Source organism: Schistocerca piceifrons, chromosome X, assembly GCF_021461385.2.
Source record: "Schistocerca piceifrons isolate TAMUIC-IGC-003096 chromosome X, iqSchPice1.1, whole genome shotgun sequence".
In the NCBI taxonomy this organism is placed as follows: Eukaryota; Metazoa; Arthropoda; class Insecta; order Orthoptera; family Acrididae; genus Schistocerca; species Schistocerca piceifrons.
Window position 1 is genome coordinate 725,777,531 of NC_060149.1, and position 26,022 is coordinate 725,803,552.

Genomic DNA, 26,022 nt, shown 5'->3' on the forward strand with positions numbered 1-26,022 from the left:
TGTGTTTAATTTATTTAATTATGAATATTTTCTTTTATGATAAATAATGGATTCGTTTGAAATGTTAAATGTTTTATATTTATATGTATTTATTTATATGTATCTTTGGAGTTTATTAAGGTCAGTAGACCAAAGAATCTGCAACGCAGGAATGTCTGCAACTTCCAGGCACATGTTGGCTTGCCCGCCACTTCTTTGTCGGGACTGGTTGTTACCTACTCGTTTCTTGATAACTGAATGATTGTGGAATCTTACGCGATATATTGTGGTAGGACCGCATTCGCACCACGTGTTTGTAATTGAGAATAATATGAGTAGTTCCAGCAAGACTTAGTTACTAGTAGCTGCTGAAAGATTACACACTGCAGATCTCGTTTGTCTAGGGGTTTTCGAAGTTTTGTCTGCAAAAATAATTACTCCAACAAGCATGGCCTGGGTTTTCTTCTCGTTTGAAATAAACACTACCGGATCCGAAATACTTTCAGTTAAAAATTATATTTATTCGTACTTTTTGTTTAGTAACTACAACATTTTCACTGTGAACATTGATACGCTAAATGCATTATACTGTACTGGTCACATAAACACGTCCATCTCCCTCCAATCCCGACAAAGAAGTGGCGGGCAAGCCAACATGTGCCTGGAAGTTGCAGACATTCCTGCATTGCAGATTCTTTGGTCTGTTGTTGTTGTGGTCTTCAGTCCTGAGACTGGTTTGATGCAGCTCTCCATGCTACTCTATCCTGTGCAAGCTTCTTCATCTCCCAGTACCTACTGCAACCTACATCCTTCTGAATCTGCTTAGTGTATTCATCTCTTGGTCTCCCTCTACGATTTTTACCCTCCACAGTGCCCTCCAATGCTAAATTTGTCATCCCTCGATGCCTCAAAACATGTCCTACCAACCGATCCCTTCTTCTAGTCAAGTTGTGCCACAAACTTCTCTTCTCCCCAATCCTATTCAATACCTCCTCATTAGTTATGTGATCTACCCACCTTATCTTCAGCATTCTTCTGTAGCACCACATTTCAAAAGCTTCTATTCTCTTCTTGTCCAAACTAGTTATCGTCCATGTTTCACTTCCATACATGGCTACACTCCATACAAATACTTTCAGAAACGACTTCCTGACACTTAAATCTATACTCGAAGTTAACAAATTTCTCTTCTTCAGAAACGCTTTCCTTGCCATTGCCAGTCTACATTTTATATCCTCTCTACTTCGACCATCATCAGTTATTTTACTCCCTAAATAGCAAAACTCCTTTACTACTTTAAGTGTCTCATTTCCTAATCTAATTCCCTCAGCATTACCCGACTTAATTAGACTACATTCCATTATCCTCGTTTTGCTTTTGTTGATGTTCATCTTATATCCTCCTTTCAAGACACTGTCCATTCCGTTCAACTGCTCTTCCAAGTCCTTTGCTGTCTCTGACAGAATTACAATGTCATCGGCGAACCTCAAAGTTTTTACTTCTTCTCCATGAATTTTAATACCTACTCCGAATTTTTCTTTTGTTTCCTTTACTGCTTGCTCAATATACAGATTGAATAACATTGGGGAAAGGCTACAACCCTGTCTCACTCCTTTCCCAACCACTGCTTCCCTTTCATGCCCCTCGACTCTTATAACTGCCATCTGGTTTCTGTACAAATTGTCAATAGCCTTTTGTTCCCTGTATTTGACCCCTGCCACCTTCAGAATTTGAAAGAGAGTATTCCAGTTAACATTGTCAAAAGCTTTCTCTAAGTCTACAAATGCTAGACACGTAGGTTTGCCTTTTCTTAATCTTTCTTCTAAGATAAGTCGTAAGGTCAGTATTGCCTCACGTGTTCCAACATTTCTACGGAATCCAAACTGATCTTCCCCGAGGTCGGCTTCTACCAGTTTTTCCATTCGTCTGTAAAGAATTCGCGTTAGTATTTTGCAGCTGTGACTTATTAAACTGATAGTTCAGTAATTTTCACATCTGTCAACACCTGCTTTCTTTGGGATTGGAATTATTATATTCTTCTTGAAGTCTGAGGGTATTTCGCCTGTCTCATACATCATGCTCACCAGATGGTAGAGTTTTGTCATGACTGGCTCTCCCGAGGCCATCAGTAGTTCTAATGGAATGTTGCCTACTCCCGGGGCCTTGTTTCGACTCAGGTCTTTCAGTGCTCTGTCAAACTCTTCACGCAGTGTCTTATCTCCCATTTCGTCTTCATCTACATCCTCTTCCATTTCCATAATATTGTCCTCAAGTACATCGCCCTTGTATAAAACCTCTATATACTCCTTCCACCTTTCTGCCTTCCCTTCTTTGCTTAGAACTGGGTTGCCATCTGAGCTCTTGATATTCATAGAAGTGGTTCTCTTCTCTCCAAAGGTCTCTTTAATTTTCCTGTAGGCAGTATCTATCTTACCCCTAGTGAGACAAGCCTCTACATCCTTACATTTGTCCTCTAGCCATCCCTGCTTAGCCATTTTGCCTTTCCTGTCGATATCATTTTTGAGACGTTTGTATCCCTTTTTGCCTGCTTCATTTACTGCATTTTTATATTTTCTCCTTTCATCAATTAAATTCAATATTTCTTCTGTTACCCAAGGATTTCTATTAGCCCTCGTCTTTTTACCTACTTGATCGTCTGCTGCCTTCACTACTTCATCCCTCAGAGCTACCCATTCTTCTTCTACTGTATTTATTTCCCCCATTCCTGTCAATTGTTCCCTTATGCTCTCCCTGAAACTCTGTACAACCTCTGGTTCTTTCAGTTTATCCAGGTCCCATCTCCTTAAATTCCCACCTTTTTGCAGTTTCTTCAGTTTCAATCTGCAGTTCATAACCAATAGATTGTGGTCAGAATCCACATCTGCCCCAGGAAATGTCTTACAATTTAAAACCTGGTTCCTAAATCTCTGTCTTACCATTATATAATCTATCTGATACCTTTTAGTATCTCCAGGATTCTTCCAGGTATACAACCTTCTTTTATGATTCTTGAACCAAGTGTTAGCTATGATTAAGTTATCCTCTGTGCAAAATTCTACAAGGCGGCTTCCTCTCTCATTCCTTCCCCCCAATCCATATTCACCTACTATGTTTCCTTCTCTCCCTTTTCCTACTGACGAATTCCAGTCACCCATGACTATTAAATTTTCATTTCCCTTCACTACCTGAATAATTTCTTTTATCTCGTCATACATTTCATCTATTTCTTCATCATCTGCAGAGCTAGTTGGCATATAAACTTGTACTACTGTAGTAGGCATGGGCTTTGTGTCTATCTTGGCCACAATAATGCGTTCACTATGCTGTTTGTAGTAGCTAACCCGCACTCCTATTTTTTTATTCATTATTAAACCTACTCCTGCATTACCCCTATTTGATTTTGTATTTATAACCCTGTAATCACCTGACCAAAAGTCTTGTTCCTCCTGCCACCGAACTTCACTAATTCCCACTATATCCAACTTTAACCTATCCATTTCCCTTTTTAAATTTTCTAACCTACCTGCCCGATTAAGGGATCTGACATTCCACGCTCCGATCCGTAGAATGCCAGTTTTCTTTCTCCTGTTAATGACGTTCTCTTGAGTAGTCCCCACCCGGAGATCCAAATGGGGGACTATTTTACCTCCGGAATATTTTACCCAAGAGGACGCCATCATCATTTAATCATACAGTAAAGCTGCATGTCCTCGGGAAAAATTACGGCTGTAGTTTCCCCTTGTTTTCAGCCGTTCGCAGTACCAGCACAGCAAGGCCGTTTTGGTTAATGTTACAAGGCCAGATCAGTCAATCATCCAGACTGATGCCCCTGCAACTACTGAAAAGGCTGCTGCCCCTCTTCAGGAACCACATGTTTGTCTGGCCTCTCAACAGATACCCCTCCGTTGTGGTTGCACCTACGGTACGGCCATCTGTATCGCTGAGGCACGCAAGCCTCCCCACCAACGGCAAGGTCCATGGTTCATGGGGGGTTCTTTGGTCTACTGACCTTAATAAACTCCAAAGATACATATAAATAAATACATATAAATATACAACATTTAACATTTCAAACTAATCCATTATTTATCATAAAAGAAAATATTCATAATTAAATAAATTAAACACATTTTCTGGCAACATAATGAAGTTACCTTAACTCTTTACGGTGGGCATCTTACTTTTTGCATGAGATAAGCTTTATCTCCGACAGTTAATTACATTACAATATGCGAGTGCCAACTGTGAAATTTGTTCATATTGTTGAACGTTTCCCCTGCCCCATGCGAAGGACACCACTTGTTACACGAAACATCACTCGTTAAGAGAGTCATTTTATTTACAATTTTTTTTGCTCGTTATGCAAATTATAGCTGTTTGCATAACTAAATGTCATTCTCGAAACCAAACTCACCCTGTTCCATTTTCAGTCAGATGTTTGCCAAATGTGTGAATCATTTGGCAGTGTGCTGAGATGACAATACTACTATAGACGACAATACATTAATCAGATCTAATGCTCCACATGTAAAACATCAGTAAGTCACCATACAAGAGTGAAAAGACATTAAAAAAAAAGTATCCTTCCCACACAAACCACGCACCTCCTCAACTGGCAGTAAATTATCACATTACATTGCATAGTTAAACAGCTGTGTAATCAAACATTGTCATCGTGTTTACAAATAGAAACAAAAAATTAACTGTACCAATATGACAAAATCATACAAAAAACCCCTGCAATAAATGCAATTTCCAAACCTTGTCTCTATTAAACAAAACTCACACATTTGAATATTATTCTTTATTAATAATAAAGTTACTGACAAAATACACTGAAGCGCCAAAGAAACTAGTATAGGCATGCATATTCCAATATAGAGATGCAAACAGGCAGAATACAGAACTGCGGTCGGGAATGCCTATATAAAACAAGTGTCTGGCACAGTTGAGAGATCAGTTACTGTTGCTACAATGGCAGGTTATCAAGATTTAAGTGAGTTTGAACATGGTGTTATAGTCGGCGCATGAGGGATGGGACACAGCATCTCCGAGGCAGCAATGAAGTGGGGATTTTCCCGTAAGATCATTTCACGAGTGTACCATGAATATCAGAAACCCAGAAGAACATCAAATCTCCAACATTGCTGCGAGTGGAAAAAGATCCTGCAAGAACAGGACAAATGGCAGCTGAACAAAATCGTTCAATGTGACAGAAGTGCAACCCTTCTGCAAATTACTGCAGATTTCAATGCTGGGCCATCAGCAAGTGTCAGCGTGCAAAACATTCAATGAAACATTATTGATATGGGCTTTCGGAGCCAAAGGCCGACATGTGTACCCTTGATGACTGCACAACACAAAGCTTTATGCCTCGCCTGGGCCCATTAATGCTGATATTGGACTGTTGATGACTGGAAACATGTTGCCTGGTCAGATGAGTCTCATTTAAAATTGTGTCGAACGGATGGACGAGTACGGGTATGGAGACAACCTCATGAATCCATGGACCCTACATGTCAGCAGGGGACTGTTCAAGATGGTGGAGGCTCGGTAATGGTGTGGGGCACGTGCAGTTGGAGTTATATGGGATCCCTGATAGGTCTACATAAGACTCTGACAAGTGACACATATGTAAGCAACCTGTCTGATCACCTGCATCTGTTCATGTCCACTGTGCATTCTGATAGACTTGGACCATTTCAGCAGGAGAATGTGACATCCCACACATCCAAAATTGCTACAGAGTGGCTCCAGGAACACTCTTCAGAGTTTAAACACTTCTGCTGACCAGGAAACTCCCCAGACATGAAAATTATTCAGCATATCTGGGATGCCTTGCAATGTGCTGTTCACAAGAGATCTCCACCCCCTTGTGCTCCCTACAGATTTATTGTACTCCTACAGATTTATTAACAGCCTTGCAGGATTCCTCGTGTCAATTCCCTCCAGAACTATTTCAGACATTAGTAGAGTCCAATGCCACGTCGTGTTGCGGCACTTCTGCATGCTTGCAGGGACCCTACATGGTATTAGGTAGGTTTACCAGTTTCTTTGGCTCTTCAATGTATGATAACAATATTCTCTTTATTGATGTACAGTATAAATTTACCTCACTTTCCACAGTCTCTGAGGCAAATTTGGAGTTGTCCACTTGATCTACATGTTTTCCTTTGTTTTGATGGGGGGAAATCTTTTGTGCAGGAAATTGTGAATAACCATGTCGGTGGTCTGGAAATACATACAAAATAATAATAAACAACGAAATGAAAACACTGAAAACAAATCACAAAAAGAGTAACATATTAAGACTTTTCTCTGATTTAATTTTTAGTTTCTCAGATGGACTATTACACATCAGTCTTTAAAAAAGGTTATATATTAATGTTGTTAACCTTTCACAATTTTTAAGGCACTGCCATGAATGGTAAAATACAAGAGGTTACAGATAACAGGGTAGCATCTTTTTTAGGAAAGGAGTGCAGAAAGAAAGCGAGTGCTACAAGAGGTTAGGATCGAAACAGTATTGAGTCTGGGCAAGTAATTATCCCACTATACTGAATCCATGCAAAAAGTGGACTGTTAAAAATTTTCAGCAGTCACAAGAAATTCCTCCATCAAATCATTAACAATAGTTAGGGGAAAATGTCAGCATTCCTTATTGTGTCAGAATATTCTAACACTGATAAGTAACACTACAGGGCTACTATAAATGACTCATTTGTTTTCAAAGTTCTATATTTTCCAAAGTATTACATGCACCAATATGATTGAAGCGCTTTACAAATGTTCTATGAGTACCCCTCTGATCACAGAACACACATCTATGTGATCACGAAGTTCATTCCATACCTTATGTAGCATAATCCTGTCAATGGTCATCACAGCAACTTTGATGCATTCTCTGGTCTGTTCCGATATTCTTGGCAGTGGGGGTATGTAAACACAGTCCTTAATGTATCCCGAAGGAAAAAGGCACAAGGCAATTGGTCAGGCGTCTTGAGGGGCCAAGGGAAAGAGCCACAGTATCATCATCATCCACAGCATCATCATCATCATCATCATCATCATCATCATCATCTCTTTTACACCCAATATAATGATGTGACAGTTTGTCATTTAGGTAGCAATGAACATTGATGCTCCAATGCTGAGGCAAGATGAAATCCTCAACATTCAGTTGTGGAGACAACCACAACCTCAACATATTAAGGTAAGAGGCCACTATCTTCTCACAGAAGAAAAATGACCCATAAAAGTCTGTCCGTGACACTGTACAGCTCACATTGTGGCAGTTAATTTTTTCAGATATATGGAAGGTTGCTTCATCATTGAATATTAGCTTAGAGGTGTAATGTTCATCGTCAAGTCCTTCCTGCATTGTGATGCAAAATTGAAGATGCTGGTAATAATCTTCCAGTTTTAATTGGGGCACGGGCTGCAGACAGTATGGTTTGAAATGTACATGCCATTGTAAAATCTTCCACACTGTTTGCTCCAGTACTGAAAGTTTGTGGCTTGTGTGGACCTTTGAATTTTTGAACTGCATACGTAACTTTCCCTCACCCTCTGCATGGTTGCATCTGGCACACTTGGTTGACTGGTTCTTTTCTGTTTACAGAGACAATACCAATTCACAATGCTCTGTTTACATGGTGGTTCCATTAAATTATTCCTTCTGGATGCATGTTGCACTATTGTAAAAGATTAACATCTTGCATATTACAACAAACAAAAACTCTTTTCTTGCTCTCAAGGCATTGCACTCTTAATGCCAACTGGTAGGCATGATGCACACTCAAGTCAGTTTACAGTTCTATTCATGCATCTATCATATTTGTACATGTATTACTCTTGAAAATATAGAACTTTGAAAACAAACAAATAATTTATAGTAACCCTGCAATGAACTGTGTGTATGCAATTTGAGGATTTAAGATTCATCAAACCAAGCTGAGAAAATATCTCTCTCTGAACCTCGTTTGACCAGTGGTACAGACATGTATGTGTTGGACGATTTAGGCTACCATCTTATTACTCTAGGGCTAATAATAACCATACACTGAGGCCTTGCAGGTAATTTTAATCCATTCAAGAAACACCTTCAAGCTCTTCTAGCACATTCAACAGGAAAAATTTCTGATCAATTTTAATATACACTTTCTCAAAAATTCTCCCAATAAAGTTTTACTGAACTTGGTAAAAATTATCAGCCAATTTAATTACTACTGTAAATTATCGGACTACAGTAGCTAACTACTACAAACCAGTCACTGATATTTTTATAGACAGCTCTAATTAACAGAATCATCTTACAAACCCAACAGTCAATGGACTTGGAGATCACGACACAAAGTTATTTATGTTAAGTATTAATATTGATCAGGTAAAAAGGAAAAAAAATGAGTTCAGGAGAGTACCTAATGGGCAAAACACTGAGTATTTCAGGAGGCTGCTCGAGTTGTGAAATGACCATGTTTACAGTGATCATGACATCAATGAAAAATAAAACATTTTAAACAAATTTTGCTCTCTTTTTATTAGAAATCTGTTTCCCCACAAAGGCAGTTCAAATTAGACCAAAGCCTAGAGAGAGGAAACAAAAAAAGGGACATTCAAAGAATAAAGACATCTTGTGTGTGTTTGTGTGTGTGTGTGTGTGTGGGGGGGGGGGGGGGGGGGGGAGGGGGAGCTTTCTCAGTCAAGAGCATCTCTGATGTTGATACTGTAGCACATTACAAAAAGTATTGCAGAATAGTGAAGCAAGTAATCCAGATATCAAAGCAATTAAATTTTGTGAAGATGACAGCCACATCTGGCAACAAAATTAAAACAGTACGGATTTTAATACAGGAGGAGACTGGTCAAATTAGATATGAAGAAGTTCAAATAGCTTTAAGAGTAGATTATACTTCAGAAACAATCCTCTTTAATGAATACTTTACATGAATCACTAAGAAGATGGGGCTGTCACACTCAGTAAATTCTACACTGGAATATAAGGTACCAGCCTTCACTAAAGAATTTTTTGTTCACTTGACATAATCCATATCAAAGCAAAGGCTGTTAATATGATGTATGGAATACATAATACAGTAAAGTTAACTGTTAGCTTTAGACACTGACTAGAAAAGCATATTATATTCAGAATACCACCAAGATTTTCCACCTCTCAGTAAAACATTTTGCTACATAACAGGCACACGAGCAAAAGACATACTTTCTACTACTCCTCAAATAAATGTTCAGATGGCCAATGTGATAACGTGGCAGTATGAAATGACAAACAGAACTACACATGGCTGCTCCACAAAATTAATAAGTCTTGTACATGAAATGAATATACTGACTGAAAAACAACACTTAAATGCAAAATAAACCAAAGTACCTGCCCATTTACTTTGATTATGAATCATTTCCAGCAAGTCGCTAAAAAGCATTGAAGAATACCAAATTTACACAAGGCACTCTAGTCAAAATCCAGCCTCATAAAAAAAAAACTGGACACAGACTGAAAATGAAAACTGTACAGCACAATTTCTATGTAACACATAGATGGGTACATGATGGTTCTAGGAATTTTTAAAATCATGCAGCTTTTTCTTTGGCAAATCCCTGCGTACAAATATGATATAAATACAAAGTAACACAATGTTTTTCATTCTGTGTTTGTGGTAAACCCACAGTTACCACTACCTTTGTGCTTGCCACCACATGCAATTGGCCATGCCGGCAAACCACAGATGTTACACAATGCAGTAAACTAAGGCTAACTAGCTGCGGACGTGGGGATTGATACCAGAGGTTCCACCGTTGGCCTCCTCCGTGACTCTACAACACCAGCTGGACCCCAACTAAAAAGCAGACAACAGAGATGCCTATGCTTGCCTATATCTAAGCTTACGTGAACCTCCTGGCCTGAGTCTACACCACACTGTCAACTGTTACTTATCGTACAGCCCTCAAGATCTGGATGCTGTTACACTACTGACCTCGCACTGTCTTCGGACAGTTTCACATTACTGCACATTGTGCCATCACAGATTTAAAAAAAAAAAAACAGTGTTCATTTGTGTTGTGTACCACAACACAACTGGTGACGGCAGACACAACTTCGTTCAAACTGTGGAAACTTGTGTGCGAATTTTGGCACTTGACTGTTGCTTTAGGACAGTGAACTTTTCTGTGAACTACAGACTGTGTGCTGAATGGCCACCGCTGCTTCCTTCTTTCTAGTCACCGTGGTCTATTCATCTCTTGCTGCTATTCTGCAACAGCTGATGGCTCACCACAAGAACATCTAAAGTGTACAGAAGACCACCTGGCCAGAGTACTGCAAGCAGCTGACAGTCAAATCCTTTGCTGTTCCCACCGTATAAGGGGAAAAAAAAAATCACAGAAGAGTAGGACTCATATGAACAAATGGGACTCATATGAGCAAAGGCTGTGACGGCATTTTACGGCGTTGAAGGTAAATGAAGCTGATACTACTGATTCCCTTTTCTTCTCATGGATTCTATTGCAAACTTATCAGTTGTTATGTAAGCTGGCCTCCCTAATGTAACCCCATACAACGATTTCTGCTCACCTCAAATTTTACCAGAGCTGCAAGCAACAGAGTCAACCCCACCAGGGTTAAGGCGGCTGAGCTCAAGGCACTAAGTCGCTGATCCAAGTTTTCTATGCCCGACGTCAAAGAATCTTATGCAGAAGGCTCGATTAGACACATGACTGTCCACACAGTATGCAGTAAAGAGTTTCAGTTAAAAGCTTTAGTGTTTCATAACCCTTCATTACAAAAGATTTTGGATTTAGCACAGTCCTATTAAGTCACACAAGTAGCAGGACACCACTCAAGAGTCCTGGACAGACATAGCTGCTGTAAATAGTGAACCCACACACGTGGAGGATTCAGCAGTCAGCAGTGACATCAATGCAGTACACAAACAACCGCATGTGAGTGTCTCTGCACAGAAACAGTGGGTCTCACACTGCCACAGGTTGTGACAGTCTTACCTGTCCTACCCGGACTGTTTTCAGACACATGCTACAGGCAACTATCTGTTCTGGTGGTCAGATTGGACTAAGTGCCCAAGAAAGGGTCACCTCACATCTGTTTATCACGCAGCCATTCCCGTCTCACGATCACAAGATCAAATGGACACTAATGTTGTCGTATCATCTACTCAGGGAGGTTCCTCTGATAAACTGCTCATTTTGCTATGGGTGGCTGGTAAAACACTCAACTTTCAAGTCTTTACAGGTACAGCCACCAGTCTCACCAATTTTCAAATATATTATGATTAAGGGCACCCATATTAAAACCATTAGTTCAATGGCTGGAAACCATAACAAGCAATGCATTCCATGGTTATAACTTTCTCAGCCAAAAACAGCACCGGCACTGTGAATCTCTTCAGTCTAGAGACATTTAAATCTTTTGGATTTTCCATCAATGACACAGTAAATCTGGTCTCATAGAATGTTCCTCATCTATAACTGGACACTCTCTCCTCCTAATTTCCCGAAGTTTTTAATTCTAGTCTGCTCTTGCTCTTTTCACTCACAGCAGGTTCCCCTGGCGCTCCACGACCAAGTCAAGAATGAATTAGGCAGGCTGCAGGGAAATGATGCGATAGAATCTATATCATTGAGTCAGTGGGCTACTCCCCTGGTTTTCATCGAGAAACCACCCGGCAAATGCAGGCTTTGCAGAGACTTCAATGTCATGGTGAATGCTCAAGCTGACATGGACATGTACCCCATTCCAAAGCTTGGGGAACTATACACAAAGCTAACTGGTGGACACTTCTCCAAAATTGACCTTGATGAAACGCACTTGCAGCTTCTGTTATCAATGTGGCCCAAGAAGAGAGATTTGTCACACAATTGCTAAAAAAATTGAAACTCCCACCACATGATGCTACTCCCTCATTGGTCCAGCAGTTATCGTTAGTGTTAAATAATACCGTATGTGGCCCGAATATACTCCTCTTCCAATGTGAGCCAGGTACGCTAAAAGGTAGCACACCCCCGTGTTAGATGAATGTTCACAGAAGATACTGGTGACTAATAACCAATTGGTTTATACAAATATAAGCAGTTGGCCTTTGGGGTCTCCAGTACTCCAGCAACTTTCCAGACGTCCCCGGAATGGCTGCTTCGCAATGTGCAGGGTTCGATTAACTATTTGGATGACACTCATCACAGGAAGTTCCCCCATGCAGCATTTAGCGAACCTGAAGTAACTCTTCTTCATTTTGTGGGAGGCAGGATTAAAGTACAGTCTCAGCAAATGTGAATTTTAGCTTTCAGTGGAGTATTTAGGCCACGTCCTTTCTCACAAAGGTATGTTACCACTGCAGAAACACATTTAAACGATTGCATCTGTGCCTTGGCTGACAAACCTCAAGTAGCTCCAGAACTTTCTGGGAAAAATTACATATTCCAGAAAATTCATTCCAGTGGCATCTTGGATGCCACATCCGTTATACCACATGTGTAAGAAGGATTGGTTACCACGTGGTCAGCCACATGTAAAATGGTGTTCTGGGAGCTCAAACAGTGTGTACTCTCAGCACCTTGTTTAGCAATGTTCCAACCCAGGAAGCAGACAGTGGTTGCAACAGACGCATCAGACCATGGGATGGGGGCCGACTTCTCTCACCCAAAGGCTGATGCTTCAGAGTACCCCATCAGTTGTAGTTCAAAAACCTCACCCCCTGAACAAATTAACAATTCTCAAATTGAGAAAGAAGCACTGGCAATTATATTGGCTTTGAAGAAATTTCATGTCCTATTTTATGGTATCAAGTCCCGTCAGGTAACGGACCATAAGCCCACAGTCTCTTTGTCCAGCCCAACAGCTCATTCCCAGATCATACTGCTCACTGGCTCCAATGCTGAGCATTGTTCCTCTAAAGATATACCTTTGAAATCCATTTCAGAAGCTCATCCTAGCACACAAAATGTGGATGCTCTTGGCCAGACTATAAGTTCGATCAAGAGGAAATTCTATCTGGATGACGATGTGAAACAAGCTGTGGACAATTTTCCCTTGACAGGAGCCTACATTTCTGTCACCACAGAGGCATACATAGTTCTCAAACAGGTACGCACCTTTACCTTGAGGGGGTGGCCAGAACAACTGGCTAGGCATTACTATGGGCTGTGAAACCATTTGCTTCTGGTCAACGGTGCAATCCTTTTAGCCACAGACCAAACTACACCACATGTTATGATTCCACCAGCTTTACGACAATTATTCCTACAATTGCTGCACCAGGGGCATTGGGGCACTTCAAGGACCAAGCTGCTCACTCAGCAACTTGCTTATTGACCAGGCATCGGAGTGAGATATACAGCGCCTCTTCCATCAATGCAACAGATTTGCTGAACAACAGGTAGCCCCAAGTCCGGTTTTTCAGCCTTGGCCAACACCCAACAAACCTTCATAACGAGTTCATCTTGATTTTGAATACCACGTTTGTCACTGTCACTGATTCTTTTTTCCTGTTTCCATATATTGTTAACTGCCATACAGCCACGGCGGAATATACAGAGACGGCACTGTCTAATATTTTCACCACTGAGGGCCTCATGCGCACATTAGTGACAGACAATGAGCAACAATTTCGAACAAAGGTAATTGAGAATCTCTGCATTAAGAATGGAGTGAAGCACATCTGTTCACCTCCTGTTCATCCCCTATCAAATGGAGAGGCAGAGAGGTTCGTTCAGACACGGAAGGCACCCTGACATTTTTTGTTAAGCTAATATTGGGCAACATCATTACGTGACAAGAGCCCATCAGCACTCTTACGTGGACATCAATCCCATTCTCTCCTACTTTTACTGCTGTCTGTACCTAGCCCCCTGGTTCCTCGCCCTCTCCAAAATTGCGGCCTGGGACATGGGTGTGGGTCTAGGGTTTTAGTCAACCTCAGTGGTTCCCAAACACCATTCATCAGCAATAGGGGTGATAGGTTTTTACAGTTGATACCAGAGAATGGACCCTCACCTGACACCAAAACTAGCTCTGGTTATGCAAGTGGACACCCCTGCTCCCTCCTCTTCCCCTCTCCCCCCCCCCCCCCCAGTCCTTCCGCTGCAGTCCGTCTTCCCATCGTTCGATGCAAGAAGAGCTGATACTTGAACCAATTCCCAATGAGGGCAACAGGTTTCTACACTTGATACCAGAGAATGGACCTTCAAGCGACACCAGAACCAGGTCCAGTTATGCAACCGCATCCTGCAGTCTTTTTCTCCCCAGTCCTTCCACTGCATCCCATTTTTCCACCCTACTGCGGAATAGGAGCTGTCCTTGAGCCCACTCCTCCCATCCTCCTCCATCCCCACCCTCTAATTCTTCTGTTAGTTGTTCCAGGCCACCACAGTGTATGGCCTCGCACCAGCAACACCACCCCCAGCCTCCCTGCCCTGGGACAGACCAATACTTCACATTGAGTTGCCGGAGCTGGGGACACCTCCGGAAGGTGCACCATTGGCGTGGCCACTGAGCCCAGACATTGTCATGATGTTGCCTCCAGTGTCCACCAACTCACCCATGTTTCCACCATTGCCCAGCCCATGCAGCCACTGCTGGCCAGGCTACTTTCAGCTTTACTTCCAAGTGCCCGCAGACCGGAACTCCTGGAGTCTGAATCATTGAGGTGGGGGGTGAGGAGGAGGTGGGGTGGAAGAAATGGAGATCACACCACTTTCTCTCTACAGAGTGGGGATAGGCCCAGTAGATCCCCCCATCCCCACCCTCCGCCCAAAACTCTCACCTACCGCACAAGTGGAGGTGTGTGGTAAACCCACAGTTACTACTACCTTTCGCGTCTGCCTCTCTTCAGAGATGCATTGGGCTAAGGCTCGCTGGCCACATATGGGGGGATTGACACCAGAGGCTCCAACATTGGCCTCCAGCACGTCTACAACAACGGCTGCACACGCTTCTCAAAACCAGCAGCAGCAACATCAGTGATGTCTATGCTTATCTATACCTACAGTGACGTGAGCCTCCTGGCCTGAGTCTGCGCCGTGCTGTCAACTGTTACTTATTGTGCAGCCCTCAAGATTTGGACAGTTACACTACCGACCTTGTATGGCCTCCGGGCAGTTTCATGTTATTGTACATTGTGATGTCATGTGTTGTAGCCTAGCGGATACATAGAGTCAAAAACCAGTGTTCTTTTGTGTTGTGTGCCACAAGAGTCCTGAACTGTAAGACATTTATTAACTGGTCATGTAAGTTTCTCTTGTCAATTTTATTTTGCTTCAATTTTTCCTGTGGGCATTATTTACTCAGGTTTCATTTTGTTTCCCTGAACTTCAATAATTTCATTGTTTTTTGATTTGCTCACGTACTTTTATAAAATTTTACGTACTGTTGCACATTTTTTTATCCTCCACGATGAATCGTTGCTCCTTTCATCTGCACCAATGCCATAAAGTTTCTCTATCCCCAGCCAAAATCCACTCCCCACGTACTGTACCTGTGTTGTTGCCTAGACCATAAAAATCTCCCAAATGCCCACAGCAACAAATTACCAATCTCTGGCTCTGCTCTCCCTACGTAAAATTCTTCTACTCTCCAATTTCAAATTCCTGCATTCCATCTCCAAGATTGAAATTCAGTCACAACGGGCTTGTTGAAAGACCTTCTCTCTTTCTCCCACTTCTTATAGTATGAACACTTTCCCCCAATGACCCTATAATTCACACTCAATCAAAAACCAATACCTAACACGTCCTGACTGTGCGTACTCCTGCAGCCAATCATGACTTACCCTCACAGCCCTCACATCATCCCCTGTTAACTTTCCAGAATTCCCTAACCTTGAACCTTGCCGCCTCCTCATTCCCCAAATCCTTCCATCTGGAATCCAACCTAACATCCACAGAAAGAATTGCAAATCAACCACTTAAAAACTGATCCCAACCTGATAATTCTACATGCTGACCAATGTTCCGTCACTGTGGCTATGAACCACAGGGATTACTTGGCATTGTGACTCCGCCTGCTATCAAATATGCCTACATACATGCCTTACCACAGTGCTCTCATTCCAGAATTCCAGCAGGTTCTCCAGTCCGACCTCAAATCCATAGGTCCATCTAGAAATATCCCCCCCCCCCTCCGCGCTCACTCTCTCTCTCTCTCTCTCTCTCTCTCTCTCTCTCTCTCTCTCTCTCTCTCCCCCTCCCCCTCTCCTCCTCCTCCCCCCCCTCTTACCACTATGCTACTCCTATATACTACAGACTTCCAACCTCCCAGGATACTCCATTGTTGCCGGTTATCGTGCCCCCACAGTGAGAATCTCTGCCTTTGTGGACCAACACCTTCAATCTTTTACCCCTAACCAACCTCCTACATAAGACACCAACTATTTCCTCCTTTGACTCCCTACAACCCTGTTTCTTTACCACCCAGTGCCCTGCTCATCACTGTCGATTCCACCTCCCTCTACACTAACATCCCCAATGTCCATGGCCTTGCCACTGTTGAACACTACCTTCCCCAACCACTGACTGACTAAACCTACGACTTCCTTCCTGGTCACCATGGCCAACTATATTCTCACCCATAATTACTTCTCCTATGAAGGTGTCATCTACAAAAAAATCCATGGCACAGCAATTGGCACACTCAAAGCCCCACCTTATGCTAACCTATTCATGGGCCATTTAGAGGAATCCTTCCTAACCACTCAGAATCCCAAACTCCTCACCTGGTTCAAATTCACTGATGACATCATCATTATCTACACCAGGAGTGAGAACAACATACCCACATCCGTCCAGAACCTACTTCCCCATGTTCTCCCCCATTTGCTTTACCTGTCTTCCTCAGCCCAACAAGCCACCTTCCTCAACATTGACCTCCAGTTCAAGGATGGCTACTTCAGTACCTCAATCCACATCAAACCTACCTACCGCCATCGATAACTCCACTCTGACAGTTGCCACTCATTCAACACCAAAAAATCCCTTCCATACAGTCTACCCACCAGTGCTTGTTGCAACTACAGTGACAAGAAGGCCCTCTCCAAACATGCCAATACTTCACAGACTGAAATTACTCTCCCAACCTTGCTCAGAAACAGACTGGATTGGACTGATGGAATCAAACTGGAAGGTCATCAGACCCTCATCATTTAAGCATCAAGCCGGGAAAAGTCCTCAGAGAGGAAGAATACAGAATACAAATTCTGATGAACCTAATTGTAACTGAGAATCAATAAAACCAAATACAAGAGAGACTGGGGTAAAAGAGTGAAAGTGGGTGAGTTGCCCACTCTGAAAGTAGCTTGAGGCCCCCGAGACAAGTCATGTGATGGGAGACATACCCTCTGCATCTGACTGGTGTTTCCTCATCCCCCATTAGCATGGGAAAATTTGCAATACGCATCAAATTGATAAAATTGCAAGAAGCAGAACAATGACAACAAGACTGGAAACCAATGACAGATGTAAAAGAAGAAGATGAAGAAGAATTAAAAAAGTGGGAAGGACAGTAGCCAGGCCAGATCACCAAGCAGGGGCAGCCATGGGAGCCCCTGGATTGGAGCAGGTGAAGGTCCTCCAATCTCTACAGCGGTCAAAGAGGTCCATGTAGCCTACCTCACAAAGAGCAGTAAAATCACCACCATACGTAAAATTTAAAACCAGATCAGCCACTTTGGCATCGTCCGCTAGTACTAGAGGCAATGTGTCACCAAGTTGAAGGTTTCGTCATAAGGTGGCCAAATTAGGACAGCCTTGTAGGGTGTGGGCCATCATCAGAGGGCCACCACACCAACAGTGGGATGGATTCTCACATTGTAGGATGTGGCCATGGGTCACCCAAGTGTGGCCATCGCGAAGGTGACAGACAGGGGATTCCCTGCAAGAAGCATGAGGGGAGTGATGCCACATGGCTGTAGTCCCCTTTATTGCTTGCAGTTTGGAGAGACCAGGTCACGCCAATCCATGTTCCAAGACTCCCGCAACTGACGGCACACTGTCGCATGAAGGTCACGTTTTGATACCCCCATCTCCAAAATCGGTATTCTGATACCTACCTTGGTCAACAAATCAATATGTTTATTCCCTGGTATCTCAATGTGACCTGGGGTCCACACAAAGGTAACTGACCATCCAGCTTGATGGAGATCAGAAAGGATAACCTGGATAGCCACAGCCCGTGGGTGTCAAGTGCAGCATTGGTCGATAGCCTGGAGACTACTCAGGGAATTAACGCCCATTAAGATGTTCTTGCCATGGAGAGAATGAACGTGATGGAGGACTTGAGTGATCGTCACCAATTCTACAGTGGATACACTACATCCATTCAGCACAAGGTGTTGCTCGCTGCACCTTGGAGGCAAAACCAGTTCTTCTGTCAACCGTAAAGCTAGTGCATATTACTTCTGAACCAAGAAACACATCAAGCAAGGCCAGGAATGGGTGACCAAAAACCATCGGTTCAACAGGGTCTGTTTGGTCCACAGGATAGGTCGAGACAGATCCAAGAATGGGGTAGACACAACAGGGATGTACGTGATTGCTCCCTGACAAGAGGTGACAGTGCAAGAAGTTGGAGTTCAGAATAAAGACACTGCAGTTCTCATACAATCATGACTCCAGTGCTGGGCCTCTGCTGTGGGAGAGGGATCTCCCTACCAGGGAAAAGGATATCGTAGTTCAGAAACTAAGGGAAGCAAAAAATGTGAATCACATAGTTGAGAAGCAGTTGTTGGCACCTGATCGATAGTGGAAAGACCCCAGCCCCCGCAAGTAGACTGTTCATAGGGTTGGCCCACAAGGCACCTGGCACAAGTCAGACCACACAATGCTGAAGGCAATGCTAAGCCATATACTAGACTCTAATAATCAAGATGGGGCAGGATAAAAGCTTTGTAAAGCCACAAAAGCGTAGAGCGGTCTGTGGCCCAGCTGATGTTACTGAGGTAGTGCAGTGAGGGTGCAACCAACACATTCACGTAACTTGGTGAAGATTGGGAAGCCATGTCAACTGGCATTGAAGGCCAAATCAAAAAAGTGATAAGACTTCACCACTTTGCACAACTGGTCATTGAGGTAGAGTTCTGGTTGTGAATGGACAGTGCAATGGCAACAGAAGTGCATGATGCACGTCTTGGTGGCTGAAAACCGGAAGCCATGGGTGACCGCCCAGGACTGCACCTTTCCTATGGCACCCTGCACGTTTGGCATCCAGCAATACCCACACAGGAGGTGCAACAGTAATTGCAAAAATCATCAGTGAACAGGGAGGATGACACTGTAAGCCCCACAGTGGCATCTACCCCACTGATTGCCCCAATAAAAATGGGACACTCAATACAAAGCCTTGCAGGACCCCATTCTCTTGAATACGGGGGTTACTGTGGAAAGTACCAACTTGAACCTGGAGGAAATCTCATTACTAGAAGTTCCACACAACAACTGGGAGAGGGCCCTGGAGAGCCTGCTCACATTGGGTAACAAGGACATGATGATGCCATGTGGTATCATAAGCCTTTTTCCAGTCAGAGAAGCCAATGATAACATGCTGAAACCGCACGAAAGTTGACCAGATGGCAGACCAAACTACAATCAGTAGAACTTCCTTGGTGAAAACTGCCCTTGGAGGGAAAGAATGCAAGACTCAAGGCATCAAAACAGCCACCTGCTATCCATACGTTTGAATAACTTGCAGAGAATATAAGTAAGACTAATTGGATGATAGCTGTCCATTTCAAGGTGCGTGTACTTGGTTTCAGTACCAGAATGATCAAACTTTCTCACCAATGAGGTGGGAACTCACCCTCACTCCAGATATTGTTGAAAATGACAAGAAAATGATGTTGACCACACACTGATAGGGTCTGAGCATTTGGATGTGGATGCAGTCTGGCCCTGGAGCTGTGTCAGGGCAAAGGGCTAGGGGCTAGGGCACTGATGAATTCACACTCACTGAATGGAAAGTGAAAGTGTAGTGGGAGTTAAGAGAATTTGCTCCATCCACTGTTTGAGGATACAAAATGCAGGCTGTTAATTCACAGACACAGAGGTTCAAGCAAAACAGAGAGCGAAATGATCGGTGATAGAATCTGGGTCATTCTAGACAACATCATTCCGGGAGACACCAGGTACACCTGAGGGGGAGTTGTATCCACAGATGAGTGGAACAACCTGCAAAAGGGGTGGTATGTGCACCAAGGGTAGTAACATACCGTTCCCAGAATTCTTGTTTCTGTCATTTTTTTAAGGCAGCAGACATGGGCTCGAAGCCGTTTAAAGGCAGTGAGGTTCTCCGTATGTGATATCTCATGGCCACGGTGATTCCTGACATCCATCGTGGTCCTGTCTTCCAACGGGGGGATCCCAACGAATAGGGGATCGCTAAATCTGCTGCTGATACAATGGCTGTGGTTGTACTCTGTACAGTTGCAATGATACCTCCACCTGGCGAGGTGCCATGGGCAATTGCAGAGGCAAAGGCATATCGGACAGCATTGTTTAGAGCCCATCTCGATGCATGCTCAGGAAAGGGATGGTGAGGGACAGACAAGATGCTCGGAAAATAAACACTGTCACACAGATCATCATGGACACTTCAGTGGATGAAAGGGAGAAGATTCGGGCTGCAAATGGAAAGATCAAAGGCTGAATATGACCCATATGCCAAACTGAAGTGTGTTGGGGCATCAGTATTCAAGAGACAAAGACCGAGCTCCGTGAACAAAGTCTAGATAGTTTTATCACGGCCAGTGGCCGTAGTGCCACCCCACAAAGGGTTGTGGGCAGTGGAGTCACCCAAAATGAGGAAGGGTGGGAAAGCTGAGAAATCAGTGCAGACAACATGGTCTGGGACATTTCACTATCAGGAAGTGTAAAATCAAGACACATTCTGACACAAACAGCCACAGCATCCAGAATCATATCGGGTGACATGTATTCAGTGTAGACAGAGTCTGGAGTGTACATGCGAACACTGCCTGAAGAACTGCCATATTCAGCTATATTCTTTAAAAAAAAAAAAAAAAAAAAAAAAAAAAAAAAAAAAAAAAAAAAAAAAAAAAAAAAAAACCAATAGCCATGGAGGATATGGGTTTGCAATCCTGAGAACGAAGTTTCTTGAAGTCCAATGTAGAAAGCAGGGGAAACACAAAATAGATGTCACAGCTCAGGAAGGAGGTGGAGAAACTGCTATAGTTCCTCTGGAGAATCACATTATTGGTATTCTATGGCGGGGTGGGGGAAGGGAGAAGAAAAGACCAAGGAGAGGCAGGTCATGCCCCAGGGTCATCAGCTGCCACCAATTGCAAGGATGTGACATCAAAAGACATTGGTTCTGAATCAGGTCAGGTGACCACCAACCTGTGGCTCCTTCAGTCACTGGCTGGTATCTGGATGCAAATCAGCAGAATCCTCGGACAGGTGCATCCCAAGTGACCCCTTTCTAGTGAGAAACGCTGACAGAGAGTGTTGATTCCCTGGTTGGGGGTTGGGGATTGACAGTTCAGTGGATGGGGATCTGACTCTCCCGAAATAGGTGTGAGGCATGTAGCTGGAGGAGTGTTTCTAATCACCAGAGGAGCAGGTGTAGTTCAGTGGCCCAGAGGTCCTGATGTAGAAGGCACAAAGGAAGAGGGTGCCATTGCTAGAGAGAATGACATCATCTTAGCCACAGCAAATGTCGCCGACATATACATACAGGATGCAAATGATCATATTTCTTCTTGTCCTTGTGATAAGTGAGTTGGTTGTCTTGCATTCTTGGATTTTCTTTCCTCTTTGGACTATGGTGCAATCCAGTGAACAGGGGGAATGAAGGTACACATAGATTATACATACAAGGGGAGAGGGGAAAGCAAGATGAAGGCCCCCAGTATCAACCCTATTGTCCTTTGGTCCCTTCCAGACACTATCAACAAAATGCACACCCTATCACTCCAAATTGGCATGCAACTCATAATTGGTCTGTAAAAGGAGGTCGCAGTGGAAGATGATACCTTGTATCGTACTAAGTCTGTCGTGGGAAGTAATAGTTACAAGAAGCTTGTGAGCTTGTCACAGACAAACAGCACCCCCAGCTGAGCAGAGGATGCCGTTTTAATCAGAACTGAACCACTTTTCATTTTCAAAATCACTGCTACTTCCTCCACCCCTACCCTGCTATGCTGACTTCTATCCTGCCTCATGTCTCTTCCTTATCCCCATTACCCACCCCAACTAGACTGCTGTTCATGTCAGACCTTAGTGTCCAGAGACACTGCATGTGCGTGTGTGTGCAAAAGAAGAAGAAGAAGAAGTAGTAGTAGTAGTAGTAGTAGTAGTAGTAGTAGTAGTAGTTGTTGTTGTTGTTTGAGTTTTCTACTTCAGAAAGAGGAACTGTGTCTGAAAGCTGTAATATTTCTATAATCCATTCATCATAAGAATAAACCTCTTCTGTGTTTGATGGAACCTCATTGGATTTCCGTTTCACGTGGAACTGCAGCCAAGCTGCCTCAAGTACTGTCAAGTACGATAATAAGGGTATGTTTTGTGCTGTGCTTTACACACAAATCGACTTAGCGATAATATGGGACAACAGCTTTACCGGCGTATTTAACTTCGACAGCATTGGCTGGTCAACTGGTACAGCTAGCCTGCAGTGACGTGGCCAGCTGCAGTTCACACGTAAAAAGAGATGAGCAGAGGAGCAATACAGCTTCGAATGTCATTTAGTTTTTAAGCAGAATAAAATAATACACCGCAAAACTCCCACAATACGCTCTTTAGATGACTAGATGAAAACCGCAACAAGTTATCGTTTTTAGGTAACGTATTATTGTAATTAAAAACAAGAACGATGAAAATTCCTGACATAGCCACAGCATAATTTTTCTGCATAAGCTGTGTGTAACGTAAGAGATTATTGAAGGATTTTACGGTATAGTTAAATATTGAAGCCACTGAAAGTATTATTTACAGTCAGTCATCTGGTAATCTCTTAGGTCCTTCCTTATCCGAATCTGAGAAATACATTTCAGTTCTGGAAGTGTCACCCGCTACGTTGATAACATGCCCATCAACAACAGAACCTATTAAGCCAATCAGGCGCAGCATTTTCTCTTCTTCTTTTATGACGAGCCGTTCTATATCCCACCAGCGTTCGGAAGTGACGTGTGAAAAAGCTGCATGTGTTAGTTCCAGTACATCTGACAGCTTAACAGTCTTGTTACTTTTTGGGCCAAATCCCGCAACTCGGCTCCAGATCAGTTCTGTTGGGTTCATATTGTAATGGTACTGTAGCAAATGTAAATATGCAGCATATATATGATGTGCTTGATGTTGTGGAAATGATTGTTTTTCATGTTTCTACAATACTTATCTACCTCTGTGGTATAAAACTATGGACATAGTCCAAATAAAGAGGATCTGGTTTTTCATTTTTGCCTTAAAAATTGTTATGTTTTTCATGTTTCTACGATACTTATCTATCTCTGCGGTATAAAACTATGGACATAGTCCAAATAAAGAGGATCTGGTTTTTCATTTTTGCCTTAAAAATTAAATTGTTATGTTTTACTAATTTAAATAACTTTTATGAGCAGTGTTTCATAAAACATCGATAATTAAGAATTTGTATTTGAAATGGAAACAGGAATTTCGCATCCAATATGTGATTAGAAACAAGAAGGACGTGCATTACTCTAATTTTTTTTAAAAAAAAAAAAAAAAAAAAAAAAAAAAAAAAAAAAAAAAAAAAAAAAAAAAAAAGATGAGTTTTATTATTACGAGATGTAGGTATTTCAAATTGAAGGAGAAATAAATATAATGTTGGGGAGATTTGAACCAATGCACAAATAACGGTATTATATACGGTGTGTATACGTGGACAAGGAAAAAAAAATTCCAAGATTTTTTCCCGGATTTCCCGGTTAAAAACACACTTTCTCCGGGTAAAAACACGCATTTTCCATGTTAAATGACAGTATATTTTCCCTTATCAATCCTTTGAATGGTTATGGTTTTATACACGGGCGTAGAATTTCCCGGCACTTTAGAAAACGAAACTCAGGGAAAATAACACGTTTTGAAAATCTCTTTGACGTGCAGCAACATGTACACTGCATATTTTTGTATTACGAAAGAATACATTGGAATTCCACCAAATACCGCATGTCACTTTCCGAATAATTGAAATCGGGATTGTGATGCGCGTTTGTAAGCCAGTCATAGCTCATGTCACGTGATCTCGCCAGCCGATGGCAGCGGATATTCAGAGCATAGGACACGTGATTTAGTCAGCCAACAGCAACATCACTGTTAAGTAGCATGAACACACAAACAGGGTAAGCTAACAGTTTAAATTAATATACATAGTGTTGCTACAATAAAAACAAAGTTTTCACATATAAAGGATGCGGGGCAAAGTCAGGACATGCAGGGGCCAAGCAGCAACCGGTATTGTAATTGTAAACTGTCGAAGCTGCATTGGTAAAGTACCGGAACGTCAAGCGCTGATAGAAAGCACCGAAGCTGAAATCGTTATAGGTACAGAAAGCTGGCTGAAGCCAGAGATAAATTCTGCCGAAATTTTTACAAAGGCACAGACAGTGTTCAGAAAGGATAGATTGCATGCAACCGGTGGTGGCGTGTTTGTCGCTGTTAGTAGTAGTTTATCCTGTAGTGAAGTAGAAGTGGATAGTTCCTGTGAATTATTATGGGTGGAGGTTACACTCCACAACCGAGCTAGGTTAATAGTTGGCTCCTTTTACCGACCTCCCGACTCAGCAGCATTAGTGGCAGAACAACTGAGAGAAAATTTGGAATACATTTCACATAAATTTTCTCAGCATGTTATAGTCTTAGATGGAGATTTCAATTTACCAGATATAGACTGGGACACTCAGATGTTTAGGACGGGTGGTAGGGACAGAGCATCGAGTGACATTATACTGAGTGCACTATCCGAAAATTACCTCGAGCAATTAAACAGAGAACCGACTCGTGGAGATAACATCTTTGACCTACTGATAACAAACAAACCCGAACTTTTCAACTCTGTAAGTGCAGAACAGGGAATCAGTGATCATAAGGCCGTTGCAGCATCCCTGAATATGGAAGTTAATAGGAATATAAAAAAGGGAGGAAGGTTTATCTGTTTAGCAAGAGTAATAGAAGGCAGATTTCAGACAACCTAACAGATCAAAAACGAAAATTTCTGTTCCGACACTGACAATGTTGAGTGTTTATGGAAAAAAGTTCAAGGCAATCGTAAAATTGCGTTTTAGACAGACACGTGCCGAGTAAAACTGTGAGGGACGGGAAAAACCCACCGTGGTTCAACAACAAAGTTAGGAACCTACTGCGGAAAGCAAAGAGAGCTTCACTCCAAGTGTAAACGCAGCCAAAACCTCTCAGACAAACAGAAGGTAAACGACGTCAAAGTTAGCCTAAGGGGGGCTATGCGTGAAGCGTTCAGTGAATTCGAAAGTAAAATTCTACATACCAACTTGACAGAAAATCCTAGGAAGTTCTGGTCTTACATTAAATCAGTAAGTGGCTCGAAACAGCATATCCAGACACTCCAGGATGATGATGGCATTGAAACAGAGGATGAGACGCGTAAAGCTGGAATACTAAACACCTTTTCCAAAGCTGTTTCACAGAGGAAGACCGCACTGCAGTTCCTTCTCTAAATCCTCGCACAAACGAAAAAATGGCTGACACCAAAATAAGTGTCCAAGGAATAGAAAAGCAACTGAAATCACTCAACAGAGGAAAGTCCACTGGACCTGACGGGATACCAATTCGATTCTACACAGAGTACGCGAAAGAACTTGCCCCCCTTCTAACAGCTGTGTACCGCAAGTCTCTTAGAGGAATGGAAGGTTCCAAATGATTGGAAAAGAGCACAGGTAGCCCCAGTCTTCAAGAAGGGTCGTCGAGCAGATGCGCAAAACTATAGACCTATATCTCCGACATCGATCTGTTGTAGAATTTTAAAACATGTTTTTTGCTCGCATATCATGTCATTTTTGGAAGCCCAGAATCTACTCTGTA

The 26,022-nt window shown here is 42.5% G+C and overlaps 1 protein-coding gene across 1 annotated transcript in view; it reads right to left on the reverse strand.

The window, feature by feature from the left end:
- Window positions 1–26,022, reverse strand: part of LOC124721619 (constitutive coactivator of PPAR-gamma-like protein 1 homolog) — a gene marked incomplete in the record, with an annotated part of 229,198 nt that overhangs the window by 139,299 nt on the left and 63,877 nt on the right. The window contains 1 exon segment of the mRNA XM_047246678.1: window positions 6,092–6,210. Coding sequence (XP_047102634.1) covers window positions 6,092–6,210 — 119 coding nt within the window.